Here is a 16,012-nt window from a genome sequence, read left to right on the forward strand (position 1 = left end):
GTTATCCATTTAATCATCTTAAGTGCTTTTCAGCACTGCATGACAAGGAACAAGGAAACGGGAGTTTTTTAGATGTTGTTTCCAGTCCTGAGCTGCAAAACAACATCTTACTGAGACTGTATCAGTCTTTTCTCAAAAATAACATTATTGTTGCAGACAGGAACAGCGATGTAATCTTGTATGTTTCTTTTTTTGTTACAAATCGTTTTTTATTAAGACATGTTATGAGAGAATAGTACATTATTGTTCTGTTAAAAATCAACTTTCACACTGATGTATGTTTTTGTATCTACATTCATTTGACCTCACACTGAACTGCTGTAAAGGTGTGCTTTGCTGTCACTATAAATTGTTGACTGTTGAGAGGATGACTTGAAATATGTTGTTCACAGCTGAGTAGGCCAAAACAGAGATCCCAATAAATCCTGCATCAGTAGCGTCACCTGGTGGTTTAAGTTTATAAATGCACCCACACGTTCAATGTTGGCATGTAGGAGGCAGTGTATCCATATCAATGAGATGGACTCGGATTCCTTCTTGCAGCTGCAGCCTTGAAACCCTGGGTTACTTGCTTCTGAGTGTGTGTGTGTGTGTGTGTGTGTGTGTGTGTGTGTGTGTGTGTGTGTGTGTGTGTGTGTGTGTGTGTGTGTGTGTGTGTGTGTGTGTGTGTGTGTGTGCGTGTGCGCGCGCGCGTGTGTGTGTGTGCGTGCTTTATCTAGCTGCCATATCCATCCTCCTGTAATAAGTAGAAAGAGCAGCTGTGGAGTCTCCCCTCCCCTTCCACAACCCACCCTGGCACACAGAGCAGAGGTTGGTAGGGTCACTTTGTCCTTGAAAGCTTTGGATGCTCTGAAGGACAGCATTTCTAGATAAAGACAACTCAATTAAGTGTGTGTGTGTTTTTTTTCCTTTTGTTACTACTCCTAATAAACTCACATTCACCATACAAAATCTACTCTGATGCAGTCTACTACTACGCAGAGAGGATATAAACAAATCTATAAATGACATGGAAAAACATCAAAAAGATATATTTTGTAGAAAACAGATTTAAAAAAAAAAGTGGCACTTAATACTTCCATTTACAAACGATAAACGTCATTACATTACAAAGATAATTACATGTCCTTCATTTTAGGATGAACTGAAGGGTAGGAGGGATGTGGAGGCATGGTGAGCAACAGCAGACAGAGTGTATGTGGAGATTATTAATCAGTAGGTCCCTGCAGTGTGTTTCTTAATGAATATCATTCAATCATAACATTGAATGCTAAATGAATGTTAATTTCTTGATGTGCATATTATATGACAACATCCTGACTGTCAAACCTTTGTTAAACTGTTTCAAAGTACTTCAGTTTATTTAATTATCCCGAGACACCAGATGGATGGCATTTGTTACACAAGACAATGCATGAAAGTAAAATCAGTGTACTCACCTTCCTCTGCTCTTTCCACTTTTACTTGTGATCTCAATTGCTATGATGCAGTAAACTCCACCCATCTGGCGTTCCAATCAAGTTAAAACAAAACGCAAGGAATTATCTAGGACAGCTTTTTAACCTAGATTTGGTCAAAGCATCTGCAGTTATTCTGTAGCTATCTTTACTTGGAATTCTGTATGCACTGTACATACAGTAGTCTTTACCCTGGGATACACATGGTTTCAGAAGGACACTTGTGGCCTGTGTTGTTGCAGGTCAGAGGTCAGACCCGAAGAGCCAATGGCTGATGTGCTAGCCAAAGATACTGGACATATTGGAGGTACATGAAAATCAACAAAATTTGATCATATCCAAAGTCCAAAGAATAAGAATAATGAGTTGGGGCATCATATTGAGGATTTAGCAGTCTGTTCGGTGTCTCCACAACAAGGGCACCTCTTCATTTCTTGTAACTTTAAGGGTGCATTTTATTCTGTCAATATCTCCATTAGACCTAAGAGGAATTTTATGTATTTGCCTAAGAGAAAAAGGACTACTGTGGGGAGAGAAATATATTAACATCTAGCAAAAAGTCTGTATCTGTGGATTTTTGAATGACAGTCAGCACTCTTGTTTCCCATCTAGACTTAATGTATTGGCCAAGGAGTACAGCGTAACATGGCTGGTCTTTGGAGAGGTCCAGGAACTCTCTGTCCGGTAAATCTGCGCCCGGGTTTTAAACAGGCCAAAGCGAGCTGTGAAGAGAAAGAAATCCCGCCTGAAAGTGCGGGTGAAGAAGGCGTACAGGAAGGGGTTGGAGCAGGAGTTGATCGGGTAAAAGAGGACCAGCAGTATTTTAGCGTCTGAGACGGTGATGAGAGGGAGCTTGAGGGCGGCTGACACAGCAAAGAAGGAGATGGGAGCCATGCAGACAAAGTCAGTGAAGATGAGGATGGCCATGCGTTGGGCGACGCAGGTTTCGGTGTGTGCCGGTGCTGATGAGGGGTTGCGGACGGTCAGGTAGATGCTGAGATAACAGCCGCACACACAGAAAAAGGCCAGGATGTTGAGGAGGAGGAGAGACACCACATAGACCTGAGACACCAGATGATCCACGTCCATAGGGAGGCAGATACTCACCTGCGCCACAAAGAAATACAGACACACATATTCAAAATCACACAGTGTACAAGGGCCTTGAATGTACTTAATTTCCATGACATAACCTGGGATACAAAAAGCTAGACTGCACAGGTTCTAGACCAGTTAAACCTCAGCTAAAAGCCTCTCATACATACAAGTTTACATACATGACAAGTATTTTTCAATTCCTTTTAGTTTTACAGTTAAGTAACTTTCAATAAAAACATTGATTTGATATTGACATTTGATGACGTCACATTGGGGATCTAGAAATTAGTTATGACCATTTTTCTTTTTTCTTTTATGGACCAAACGATTAATCGATTAATTGAGAAAATAATTGTCGATTAATCGCTACTGAATGTTATCTTAGACATACAAAACATTACATTTGTAGTTTTGCATATTTTGGAGCATACATATGCATATAGTAAAGCATATATGTCAGTTTGTAGAATATGAAATATATTTTATATGTATATATAAAATATGAAATTTCACTGTATACTGTAATATGACATTATGTGACAAATAATAAATTGATTGATTGATTGATTGATTGATTGAATGAATGAGTTCATGCACCATTTTGCATCCACAATTACATCGACCTGAGCAAATTCTAAAAAGAAATATGCAGTGAATTGTTGTCACAACGAGTTGAATGGAGAGTGTGCGGTCTTATACAAAGCACTCACCTTTTCATAGCTGCTGATCCCAACTGTGGGCAGCAAAGCGGCAAGAGAGGAGAAAATCCAGCCTGCTGTCATGACAATACATGCATGTCTCAGGCGAAGTTTACGATCGAGCCGCAGGGCATTTGTGATTGTGTGCCAGCGCTCTAGTGTGATCGCTGTTAATGTGAACACTGACAGCTCACTGGCAAACACCTGTAATTTAAACAAACATGGACATTTATGAGTGTTGTTATTTATGTAGAGCTATCACATGTATGCAATGGACTCAATGCATGCATACGCACCGTGAAGAAGCCTGCAGCACTGCAGCCCAGGCCCGTCTGCCAGTATATGGCATAGCTGCTGTACTGGCTACGAGTGAGCATGTCCACAGATGCTATGATTACCAGGTAGATGCCCATGCAGAGGTCAGAAAAGGCCAAGTGGCACATCAGGAAGCGAGGAACAGTCAGTTTGCAGCGGCTGCCTGACAATGCAACGGTGGGGAAAAAAATGCCAAAACAAATTCTTGGTACCCAAAAGTAAACAAGTAAAAGTAAACAAGTATTAACATTCCTCTAGTCGATATTTTATTGTGAAAGAGAATAAAGCTTAGTTTAGCTGTTATGTGAAAAAACGTTTTCGGAAGAATTAATAGAAGTATAGAAATAAGCCTATAAGCAAAGACAAAAGCAAGGAACTGTAAAGAGGAAGAAAATTAGAAAAGAAGGTAGAATGGAAGAAAGAACATAATGAAGGAAAGCAGACTGTAAAAAAGAGGTAAGGAGGTAACAAATGAGGGAAAGTAGGACAGGATGAAAGTTTGAGATTGTCCCATTTCATACCTAACAAGACAAGAAGTACCACTGTGTTCCCCAGCAGCGCGAGGATAGAGATGATCCAGATGAGGACCCGTAGGGGGACGGAGGGCATGATGTCCTCACAGGGGTTAAAGGCATCTTGGGCTGGGCTGCAGGTGATGGAGGTGGAGTTGGAGCAGTAGTCTCTATGGAATTGACGGTTATTCTGAGCCTCGGGGTGAGAGCACAGGGTGTGCCAACTCGATCTACATACAAAAAGCATGTAAACAAAATCTATGAGGTGTTTTCATAGTTTTCAATACTTTGCCCACTAATACAGCATTCACTTTATTGACACAATGTTTTTCTATGAGTTTATGACAAGAAAACCTTAAAGATCAAGGCTATGTGGCCAATACTACAGTATTGGTTAATGGTAATTAACCAGGAATGGAGTCATGACAAGATATCAATAACAAAAATAAAACTTTGCTAAAATATATATAATATATACTCGTCCTGTATCTTCTCATCCAACTCTCGGAAAGAAATAAACATATTTTGATCTATTTCTTTAATAATAAGGTGTTCAGAAACCTTTTGACGATAATGCATGTGTACCTGTTCCTGCTTATGTTTTGCAGGAGGCAGCAGTGTGACGGATACGTCAGGTTGGCCTGGCGGAGTTTGGTGAAAAGCTCTAGAGGAGGAAGTTTTTTCAGATTGTGGGCGGCCTCTGCGATCAGCTCCTGGAGTCCACCGAGGATGTAGTCTGGCAGGGAGCTGAGGGCTGTGTGAGAAATGTCCCTGCAAAAACAAATACAAACAAGTTGGTATCTAACAGATACGTTACTGTCATTATAATTTCAGAATCCATGCCATGTTTAACATATGTCTTCTCGGTTTGCTATATGTATCAGGCATTTGACCAATAATCAGTTCATAAAAGCTGTTATTAATTTTTCTTAGAACAAAAAAACCCTCCAGTTTTGCTTTCAATAAACACTGAAACTCAAGTTTGCTGATAAGAAAGTTCACGGGAAGCGTGATTGATTGAAGTGAGTGCTGAGATGTGGAGTCAACAGACACTACAGCAATGACAGCGCAAAACAAATACAAACTTTTCTGATTGCTACTTCAATAGAAATGTTGATTGGGGAATAAACCTGCTCTCAGTTTATTTTTACCTTAAATCTGGCATGTTTCTAAGTATTCTGAGCCTCCCCACAAATGCCACACTGTTTCTTGTTTTCTCCTAAGTGACGATAAGGAGGGTGAATCATGTAGGCAGTTACTGTTGGATGTCATGCTTACAGTACCACCAACTCACTGGAACCCACAAAGGCGTTGGGATTGATGTGAGTAAGCTGTGTGTTTCCTCTCAGATACCTAAGAGAGAGGAAGAGACAAATTAAATATGTGAGCTGACTTTTCTTTTTTCTTTTTGTAAATCGTCTGTTTGTTATCGTGTCTCTGCCTGTGACTCACAATCTGTGCATCTTTGTGCCATTGAAGGCGTCACTTGCCACCTCCTTAATGCCATTTCTGTTGAGCCGTCTGTCATTAGAAAGAGAAGCCAAATTACAGTCATGCGGCTCCAACACAAACAATTCTCAACAATGAACTTCTTTGAAATATCAAAGCTAATGTTAGTGTGTGCATTTCTTTTGTTCTCAGTGACGAAAGTTGTATGAGTACACAGAAAACACTATTATTATGTAAGACTTCCTTAGAGACCAAAGCTGTCGGCAGACTACATTAGTTGGGCAGAGATATGGCAGAATTTTTAATAAGAGAGTTAAATGAGAAGTATATTTCCCAATATGTCTATCGTTTAAGTAAAAGTAATACTACAAAGTAAAAGTTGTCTATTAAGTTAAAGTCAAAGTAAAAACAGTATTATCAGCAAAATACACTTAAAGTATTAACAGTAAAAGTAATTATATATTGTAATATTTGATTATTATTACTGATGCATCACAATTTAAGATGCATTTTAATCTAGCAACTGGTTGAAAGGGAGCTACTTTGAGCTATTTTACATTCTGTCACGTAGTTCAATCTACAAAATTGCATCATATTTTATTAATTTACTTGTATGTAAAATATTCCCCTTTATTTCCCTTTCAAACATAGTGGAGTAGAAATAGAGAATAGTAAAGTAGCATGGACAAAAATAAAGAGGCAATTTATATATATATATATATATATATATATATATATATATATATATATATATATATATATATAGCCGTAAGAGTGTGACAAATGCAGAAAATGGAGACAAGTAGAAGACAGGGTTCAGTAAAGAGGGCAGAGAGCATTTCAGGGAACATTCGTCATTGCGCATGTAATGCCCACTTGGAGCAGTGTGAGAGTGGTGCACGTGTTTCTAAAAAAGTGATGAATCCCTTACATGATGATAGTTTGAGTGCAGAGGCCTCTGAAGGCATTGGCGGGGACTCTCTCTATGTGGTTGTTATCTTGCAGGTCACTAAGCAGAACATAGATCAAAAACCCATGATTAACAACAAACAAATATTGAAAAGTACATAAATAGTTAGAAAAATAGCAATATATGTACACTGCAAAATATCAGAAAAACATGCTACAGTCCCTTTAAATCCACTTCCTTTTTGAAGCTGGTAGATGTCAGATGGGAGACAGTTTAAAAATGGAGATTTTTAAAGGGTGGAGATGAGGGACAGATGGTTTGTATTTCTGATATTCTGTTCTGTAAGGACTACTCATTGCGTAGGTTTTAACTGCAGTGTATGTGTTGGATTTCTTTTGGGCTTTTTCAATCTGTGTACATGCCTATATGTTCAAGTGCATGTGGGAATAATGGTGTGTGGGCATTAGGGCTGGGCAATATATCGATATTATATCCATATTGTGATATGAGACTAGATATCGTCTTAGATTTTGGATATGGTAATATCATGATATGACATAAGTGGTGTCTTTTCCTGGTTTTAAAGGCTGCATTACAGTAAAGTGATGTACTCTTCTGAATTTACCAGACTGTTTTAGCTCTTTTATTATTTGCCTTTTCCCCACTTAGACATTATGTTCACATTACTGATGATTATTTATCTAAAATCTAAGTGTGAAGATATTTTGTTAGAGCACCAATTGTTAACCCTAGAATATCGCCACAATATCGATATCGAGGTATTTGGTCAAGAATATCGTGATATCAGATTTTCTCCACATCGCCCAGCCCTATTTGTAGTTCATTTGTATATTGTGTTGAGACGTACACCAGAAAGCCGCGCGCCTTGGAGTGGATCTTGGTGAAGTTTGGAAACATTCTTAGTCCGGAGTAGGAGATGAGCCTGTGATGTGCAGATTAACCACCAAATGTTATGACATTCACACTGTGTCTGCCTCTGAACAACAGATACTCTATACAGTGAGTCATAGTGATAAAATCAGACAATGTTACATTCAATGTAATAACAAACTGTAGATAAAAATTAGCAAGTGAAGAGATTCCAAGACAATTCAGAGAGAAGCTCAGGCGACAGAGAGATAAATCAAACAAACATTTAAAGAACTCCTTGTTCCGAATAACAGTCCTTTCTTTTTGTTGGCAACAATTTAGTATTTGATGTTTTTGTAACAAATATTTTAATTGCTAAAATGATGGATAAGTAATTTTGTGGTAAATGATGAGATGTAAAGTGTGACACTTGATTTCTCTTCCAGGGAATCCAAGCTAATAAAAAAATGAGGGCTCTGGTCGTGTGGGGGCCTGTCAGAAGTTGGCCTGTCACCCATGACCCATTTTGGACTGAAACTCAGCTTAAAAAACACAAACTAAAGAAGAAAATCATCCTCCCTGCTGCACTCTCACTGAGTACTCACAGATACTGTAGTTTCACGATGTTCTTGAAAGCATCTGGATGGATGTGTCTAAGGTGTTTTGACCTTCTTATGGTTCTGAAAAAAACACATATAGTCATGTACTCATGTAGTCTGGCTCAACAGATGATAGAGACACCACTGCCATTATCCAGACAGTTATACTTACATCTCACGGAGTTCAGGGAGATCAGAGAAAGCAAAAGCTCCTATACTCTCCAACGCAACATTCCCATCAATGGAGCTAAAGGAAACACAAATGTGTAAAGAAGGATACAACATACTGTATATATCAGCTGTAAGGTCTTCATTCACTCTCCACCACCCTGTCAAGCTTACTCCTCAGCTGTTGAGGTGATCAGCTTTCTCAGAATTTGCAGTTGTTCTTGTTCCTCAATAAAGATCAACTGAACACTCAAGCACTTTGGATTAACTACGTCACGAGCAGTGGCTTTTAGAAAACTATATACTCACATTGCAATGAGCTGAGGGAGGCTGGCGAAGGCAAATGCACTGATGGTCTTCAGCATATCGTTCTCCAATATGGTGCTGAGGTTGGAGGAAGTTGGAAAAAAGGAAGAAGGTGAATCAAGGGATATAAATTGTACAATCTTTTTTCAACTTTATTTACAATTATGGCATGTTACCCAAATAAAATAGAAGAACAGGAGACATTTGTCATGTCACACTTATTATAGTACTTTTGGGAGGATCACCACAAAAAACAATGCTAAGAAGGCCAAGCTTTTCGTCATTAAACAAAATGGCAACGTCATATAGGGCAAACAATTGTATTTCCTAAGTTCCAAATTTATTGGAAGCACCACAACATGTCACAAAAACCAGGGATACATAATGAGGATAATTTGTGTCTGAATTCTGAGTGTGCAGTGGCACATTTTAAGCACAGACAAAGATCTTTTGCATGCAAATAGATTATATTCTGTAGATACATTATTATAAAGACTAATTTAACTCAAGCAAACACCCCATTTGTTGCATGTTTGCTATTATACACAAAGGCACACAATATAAAAGACAAATAAAGTTTGTAGCACACATTCCATACTTTCTTTTTGTTTTGTTTCCCATTGGTTTTAGGGATTTCAGAATTAATTCAAACTCATGTAGAAATACTATAAATATGGGGGATAATTTCAATAATTTAGCGTTATCTATACATATCATGTTTGCTATTATGCATATGCACACAATAAAGATGAATTAAAAACTGAAGTTTGTTAGCACAAATATAATTCCATATTTTGGATTTCCATTAGTTTCAGGCATTCATGCACTGTGAATGTAGGGGATACTTTCAATACTCAGCTTTATGCACTGTATATAAAATTCAGCTAAACACAAAAGTGTATTAAATACCTTCTTTTTTATTTTATTTAGAGGAATAACACCAAATCTGTAGAGAGAAATTTGTCGATGAGGCCTGATCACTTCTCTCCTGTTTGGATGATCCACATATTGAGTGTTTGAGTGACCTCCTCCGTTCATTATGTTCCACATCAAAGAATAAATATGAACGACAGACACTTACAGTTTCCTGAGATGCTGCAGGCTGGTGAGGGCGCCCTGGGGAATCACTCTGATCTGCGTCTGCTTAACTTCCCTGTTGATACAAAACCAGCCACTCACATCAGCTCTCAGCGTTACTCTTCTCGCAGGAACTTAATCACTGAAGAGAAATCCTTAAAAAAAAGTCATTAGTGTCCATTTTTTGTTCTGTGGCAGGGGTGGGGGGTCATTTCTACATTTTCAACTTTGTATTTGCATTGAATTATGAGGGAGGTCAGCGAGGCTACGACCAGTTACTCACTCATGTGTGGGGATTTTCTTTTCATGCAAGAAGCAAACTGTTTTGTGTACAGAATGTCTATAGAAAGACCCCAAGCTTATTTTGCATCTGGTGGTTGTAGCTCACATGTGAAATGGCTCTCCATTGCTGCATACTTGCAAATATCCCCACTGTTCCTGAGTCTTGACCTTCGAGCAGAACAGAACAGTGTCTCTTGGGAATGGACGCTACTACTGCCACAAAGTACGTCCTCGTCTGTGCGCTTGTGTCGGCTGTATCTGTGAGTCAGATTACGTCTGTACTTTGTTCAACAGTATGTCTAAGTGCATGTTTCTGCTTCAGGAGATGCTAATCTTTATGCTGACCCCAACCCCAACCCCCACCGTTCCATCCCCTCCTCACTTTGGCCTTGAGATTCCTTCAAAACATTTCAACGGCCCAAACAGCAGGTCAGTGTTTACTTTGTGCCTCATCCAGCTCTGTGTCAAAAACACGTCAACTACTCGCAGTCCCTTTAATCAACACCTTTGGAGGCTAAAGCCACGCTACATTACTTAATACATTATTCATGTGGTGTCGAAATTATCAGAAAAATGTGTTCTCGATTGGGAAAATTCACGTTAAAACCCCCTCGAGTCAAAACAACAACTCAGAAAAGTCGGCGAATATTTGGCACACGACTTGCCATTTTATGCAGAAACATGCCGGAGGAAAGTTCATGTTGGGTTGATAGTAAGAAACCTTTTGTCAGCCCAATTCATTCACATATTATCAATGTTTTGCTCACATGTAATTTGTAATGTAGTGTTAGGTTGTAACCATTAGATGCTGTCCACGTCAAACTCAAAATAAATGCTGGAAACAGCTATCAACGTTATTCTGTACAGACACAAGAGTGGTATCATGCTTCTCATCTAACACTTAGCAAGAAAGCAAATAAGCCAACATGTTGAACTTTTACTTTAGACATGAAAAGATGAATTCATGAGCAATAAAATGCACCCTTGCTAAATTCAATACACTCAGGGGTTTTGCTGCTACATCCTCACCTGGGCTAACCTGACGAGCCAGATAGTTTGTTACACAGAACCATAAGCTGTCATAGAAAACTGTTTGGAAAAACCATCCTGTCTGTCATGTCTGCCATTGTTGTTTTGAACGAACAGCCAGTTCCTCACCTGACGCTGATTGGTGAGGTGTAAGCTGGTAGTTCAGACACAAACACGTTACTCGGCGCCCGGATAGCTCAGTTGGTAGAGCAGCACCCAGACACAGTATAGAGGTTTACGCCTCAACGCAGCGGGCCAGGGTTTGACTCTGACCTGCAGCCCTTTGCTGCGTGTCATTCCCCCCTCTTTCTCCCCTTTCATGTCTTCAGCTGTCCTCAAAACAAAGGCTAAAAATGCCCCCAAAAAATAATCCTTAAAAAAAAACAAAAATGCATTACTTTATCATGGCCTTTGCTAATTCAATTTTGTCCATTCTTTATAAAATCTGTCTTGTGCAAGTCCCACAACTACAACAATTAATACTAAAAAAGAAAATCCACAAATTCACGAAAAAGCATCTAAATAAAAGAATGAGTCAAAAGAAGAACGCTCCATAAAAGCTTATCCTTTGGTTTTCTGTACAGTTGCCAACAATAAGAGCACTGTAAGCAACATTGTTGTTACATTAGCATTGCAGGAATTTCCAAAGAATTTCTCTCGGACGTGAAACAACTGTGCAGCAAGCAAGTTAAATGAAAACATCTACAATGGCTGCGGTATCTGCCTCCCAACATTGCTGCAGATATTTGTGTGCGTCCACTTGTATGTAGGCTATGTGTGAATCTGTACTCACAGGCATTGGGTGTTACTGGAGATGTTGGAGGGAATCTCTGTGACCCTGAAGCCCAGCTGGTGGCAGAAGTGCACGGTTCGTTTGGCCACGCCAGTCTCAACTCCAGGTTTAATATCCATCTCAGGGCCTGGCGCCGATGCTGCTCCCGTCTTTATCGTCACAATCATTAACAGGATCAGAATCATCACCATCATCATTGCAGTCTATGTCCACAGTCCAGGTTGTTGTATTTTAGGTTTTCACTTTTCAAATCTCCTTGTAATTATTACTTTGTTTCTTCCCACTCTTCTTCCCACTTCTGTCTCTATTTTCCGGTCTCTCTCTGTTCCACGTGGTGTTTTGTATGCATGCAGGCCTTCCAGAGCCCACACTCCAGATTTGACATTAATGGTTTTGCCCGTTTGTCCGTCTATCCACTCTTGGTTCACCGCCAGGTCGAAGAGAGAAGAAGTATGAGGCGTTTTATGCTTTCTGCCATGCAGTTGTGAATAATGGGGGCGTGTGAAAAGCTTTATGGGTGTATGAGGATGTAGGAGGTCCCTGCTGGGTTGTGTGTGCTTGTACAAAAAGCACCACTGCAATTCACAGATCTTGATAGGATGCTGTGATGAAGACAATTCTTTCAAGCTTTTACAAATTACACACTTTAGTCTGTCCGAAAATGTCCACGTTATTGGGTTGCTATTTCATTTACGGATGACAGTGTGTTTCTCTCTCATTAAGATTTTTAAATTCTGATGAAATTAATTAACACAGATATGTGCCAGACTGCAAATTGGTTTAAGGTAAATAAGCTGTTTCTTAATATCAAGAAAACTAACTTTATCATTTTGTGGCTAAGAACAAGAATGATTGCAGGGATAAGGCAAAGATAAACATGGATGGTGTACCCATCACTCAAATCTCTCTAGTTTTTTAGGTGTTCTTGTAGACGACAAGCTTAGCTGAAAGAAACATATTGACTACATCTCAAAGAAATAAGCAAAGTGGGTACCATAGTTAGCCCTAAGAGTCACCTTACCCTTTATTATAGTTTCTTATCCATATCTTTCTTATGGTAACATTGTGTGGGCCAATACATTTACCACAACTGTCAAGCCACTATTTCTTCTAGTTTCAGGCAGCCATCTGCCTCATTGGTTTTTAAATTAAAAATTATTTCTATTTGACATCAATAGGATCCAAATTTCTGAATTTGTGTATAAAGCAATCCATAAGATTGAAAGCTTGCCTAACATTTTCTAGAAATATTTTCAGTTAGATTCAGATTTTAATTCTTACCAGATTAGACAGTCAAGCCACCCACATATTCCCATTGTTAAAACCCAACTAGTTATCACAGCATTTCTTTTTCAAACACTCAGTACCCATATTATGAAAAAAATCCATCCATGCTGTTTTGAGTGAGATACGGGTTTCTGAATGTGTCCTGCCTTCAGTCTCTGGGTGAGCTGTTCAAAATCGGCACGGCTTTTTACGTCACTAGCCGAAACGAGGTGGCCAACCGTAGCATGCTAGCTCACTCTGAATGGCAAAACACTGCTACAAAACTTAGTTTCCTGGCTAATCCTGCCTTGTAATACTGAAGTTGTAGAAGGAAACTGCTAGATGATGTGATCCTTACCTAGCTATGGTGCGTTCTTTTTGTCTTGTAATCGCGACTAGTAGCTCGAGCATGACGTCACATCCGTGTCGAAAAACGAATAACCGCGGGTTGTTGCATTCTTTTTGTCACACAATACTACGAGTCGGAGACAAGATGGATTTTAGTAACATTTAGGATTCTATTCACCCAGTTATTGACATATTACACAAATATATCTCACAGTTTGATACATGAAAATTACGTTTTGATTAACGTTAACGTTAGGCTACTGCTCTGCTTTCTGCTCAAGACTCGGCTTAAAGCCATTGTTGTCAAATAGCAACCGAGCGTCTCTAGCCAATTTCAGCTGCACAAGCTACAAAATAACTAATTAGGCGGTATTTAACTCATAATAAGACTGTAGCGACATGCCTATAGGTAGCAGTATACAGTGCTATGTGTACGACTTCTTCATTTGGTTACAACAAAGACAAAAGTGCTTAAAATTGTAGAAAACCACAGTGTTTACTACGTGTGATGCATGACGTAGCCATCTTTGAAAGTGATCTCGGGGTCCTCTGAGTTCAGACGACTTGACGAGTCGTAAATATGACCTCGGGGGCGTTCTTTTTGCAACTTCCGGGTTGTAACTCCGGAAAACGACTCGTAGATCGACTTCAGTGGACAAAAAGAACACACCACTACTGCGCATGTGCGACTACCAACAAAGATGTTACAGCAGTGAGATGTCTCACTCTGTAGCTAAAAGAGAGACCTGAACACAGGGTGAAAAGAGGAGCTGCAGCAATGTGCAGTAAAACAAAAATATGGTGTTTTTTGAAAATTAAACCATGTAAACCTATTCTGGTACAACCTCAAAATACAATTATGAACCTGAAAATTTGCATAATATGGCCACTTTAATGCATTAATTAATTAAATATTAAATTTTAGGATAACGTTACTTACTTGGCAATACCCCCTTTTCTGATTCTGATTCTAAAAAAGATGAAAAACTGAATAGTACATCAACTTAAAAATCAGAGAAGTGAAATCACTTACCTCACTGCTGAGCAAGGAAACTTGTTTGACTTAACTGTTTTTTTGTGGAGCCCTGAAACTGACAAAATGCAGTAAAAGGTTAATGTTGACAAGTTAACGCTAACAAAGAGGTGGCTAGCTAACAGTGGCTAGTTTAGTTTGTTTGACATTGTAAGAAAAAGACTTCGAATTACAGACATCTATAAATATTAAATATTAAGGATGACACACTGAAATGCATTACTTATCTAAATTGTGGTGTCTGTGAATGACCATGTGGTCCACCAGCTTGCCCGGCAAATTGTTACAAGAGTTTATTATGAAATAGGAGACCGGGTTGTATTATGCTAAATAACTCGATGCGAGCCATACAGGAGTAGACCTACGCATTAAAGTCCACAGTGTCGAATGATTTATCGACATTGACCTAACTCCCTGAATAAGCAGAGGCGGCGGCCAGCTCCGTCTCTCTGCTGAGCAGTTAAAATGTATTTCACACTATTTTTATATCTATTTATTTTCGGTGCATAAATAAATCTGGATTATTTACAGTTTGGAAGTAAATAATACAGACAGTAAGGAGTATGTTATTTCTGGCCACTTGTCTTTCTTTTTATCCTGAAAGTTAACAAACTAACAAAAAAAGAATAATTATGGGGAACAGGCGTGAATTTGTTTTGTCTCCTGCATGTCTCATATTTGTGTTGAAAGATGAGCACACTTGATAACAATGGACATAATATTCCTTTCCACTGCACTCCCCACATGTCAGCAGGACAGTCTGCCTCTCTACTTACACACACACACACACACACACACACACACACACACACACACACACACACACACACACACACACACACACACACACACACACACACACACACACACTGTGTGTGTGACTGAGAGAGTAACAAACATCTTATTTTGTGTGTGTTTCATTTTCTCCTTTATGCATCTTCAGCTTCTACTCTTCACAAAATTGTCTTCTACTGATACATAGTTCTGTGTGTTTTGCTGTGGGAACTATGTGGATGAACACAGCTCTTTTATAATTTATTCCAAAGCAGAAGGGAAAAACACAACCTTGAGCTCCTGACATGACCACACACTCACACACTCTCCCACAGTTTTGGTTACACAAGGCAAGAAAGAAAGAAAGAAAGAAAGAAAGAAAGAAAGAAAGAAAGAAAGAAAGAAAGAAAGAAAGAAAGAAAGAAAGAGAAAGAGAGACAGAGAGAACGACAGGGAGATAGACATAGTCTGACAAATGCAGCTGCACAGAGGAGTGGAAATGAATGACTGAGGAAGAGGTGTGTGTGCCAATACACGATATGCCTTTTTTGATTCATCTTTTGCTGACTGTTCTGCACCTGTGCAGGGGAGGTGTGGATGAAAATATTGAGTAGCCTAGTTTTTAACTCTGCAGAATGTGACTAGACAGTCTCCCTGCTTGTATGTGCGCTGTTTGTTGGAGTATGGAGACTACAAATTCCGTAATATGTGCGTGCACATTGTGTCAGTGACAATAAAATTGAATTGCTCAACAAACCAAATAGAAGCATAAAATCAAAAGGTTGATAGACTTCACTGATATGGCTTTAGTGGGGCTCTTTCATGGACGACAGCCATTGTTGATGTTATTAGAGCCACCTGTGGTTTTCCTGCTATGACAATTCAAATGTCTGATGTTAAAAAGGTGCATTGATGATGTACAAGCCTTTTTTTAAATATTTCCTATTGTCCAACATTTGAGTTCACGACAGTAGCCTACCTCAAAAACTGATGACCAAATTCTTGCTTTACCTGTATTTTAAAGCAAC

The 16,012-nt window shown here is 39.1% G+C and overlaps 1 protein-coding gene across 1 annotated transcript; it reads right to left on the minus strand.

Annotated features, from left to right (window-relative positions):
- Positions 1 to 1,005: 1,005 nt before the first annotated feature.
- On the minus strand, positions 1,006 to 12,028 carry fshr (follicle stimulating hormone receptor). The gene is made up of 14 exons (XM_039787621.1): positions 11,564 to 12,028; positions 9,464 to 9,535; positions 8,386 to 8,460; positions 8,081 to 8,155; positions 7,915 to 7,989; positions 7,308 to 7,382; positions 6,461 to 6,538; positions 5,533 to 5,601; positions 5,359 to 5,433; positions 4,666 to 4,851; positions 4,090 to 4,310; positions 3,550 to 3,731; positions 3,266 to 3,457; positions 1,006 to 2,564 (listed from the first exon to the last, which is right to left on the minus strand). Exons 1-14 carry the CDS (start codon positions 11,758 to 11,760, stop codon positions 2,046 to 2,048), a joined length of 2,091 nt encoding a protein of 696 aa, XP_039643555.1. The 5' UTR covers positions 11,761 to 12,028; the 3' UTR covers positions 1,006 to 2,045.
- Positions 12,029 to 16,012: the final 3,984 nt, after the last annotated feature.

The sequence above is a fragment of the Perca fluviatilis genome, chromosome 21 (assembly GCF_010015445.1).
Source record: "Perca fluviatilis chromosome 21, GENO_Pfluv_1.0, whole genome shotgun sequence".
NCBI lineage: Eukaryota > Metazoa > Chordata > Actinopteri > Perciformes > Percidae > Perca > Perca fluviatilis.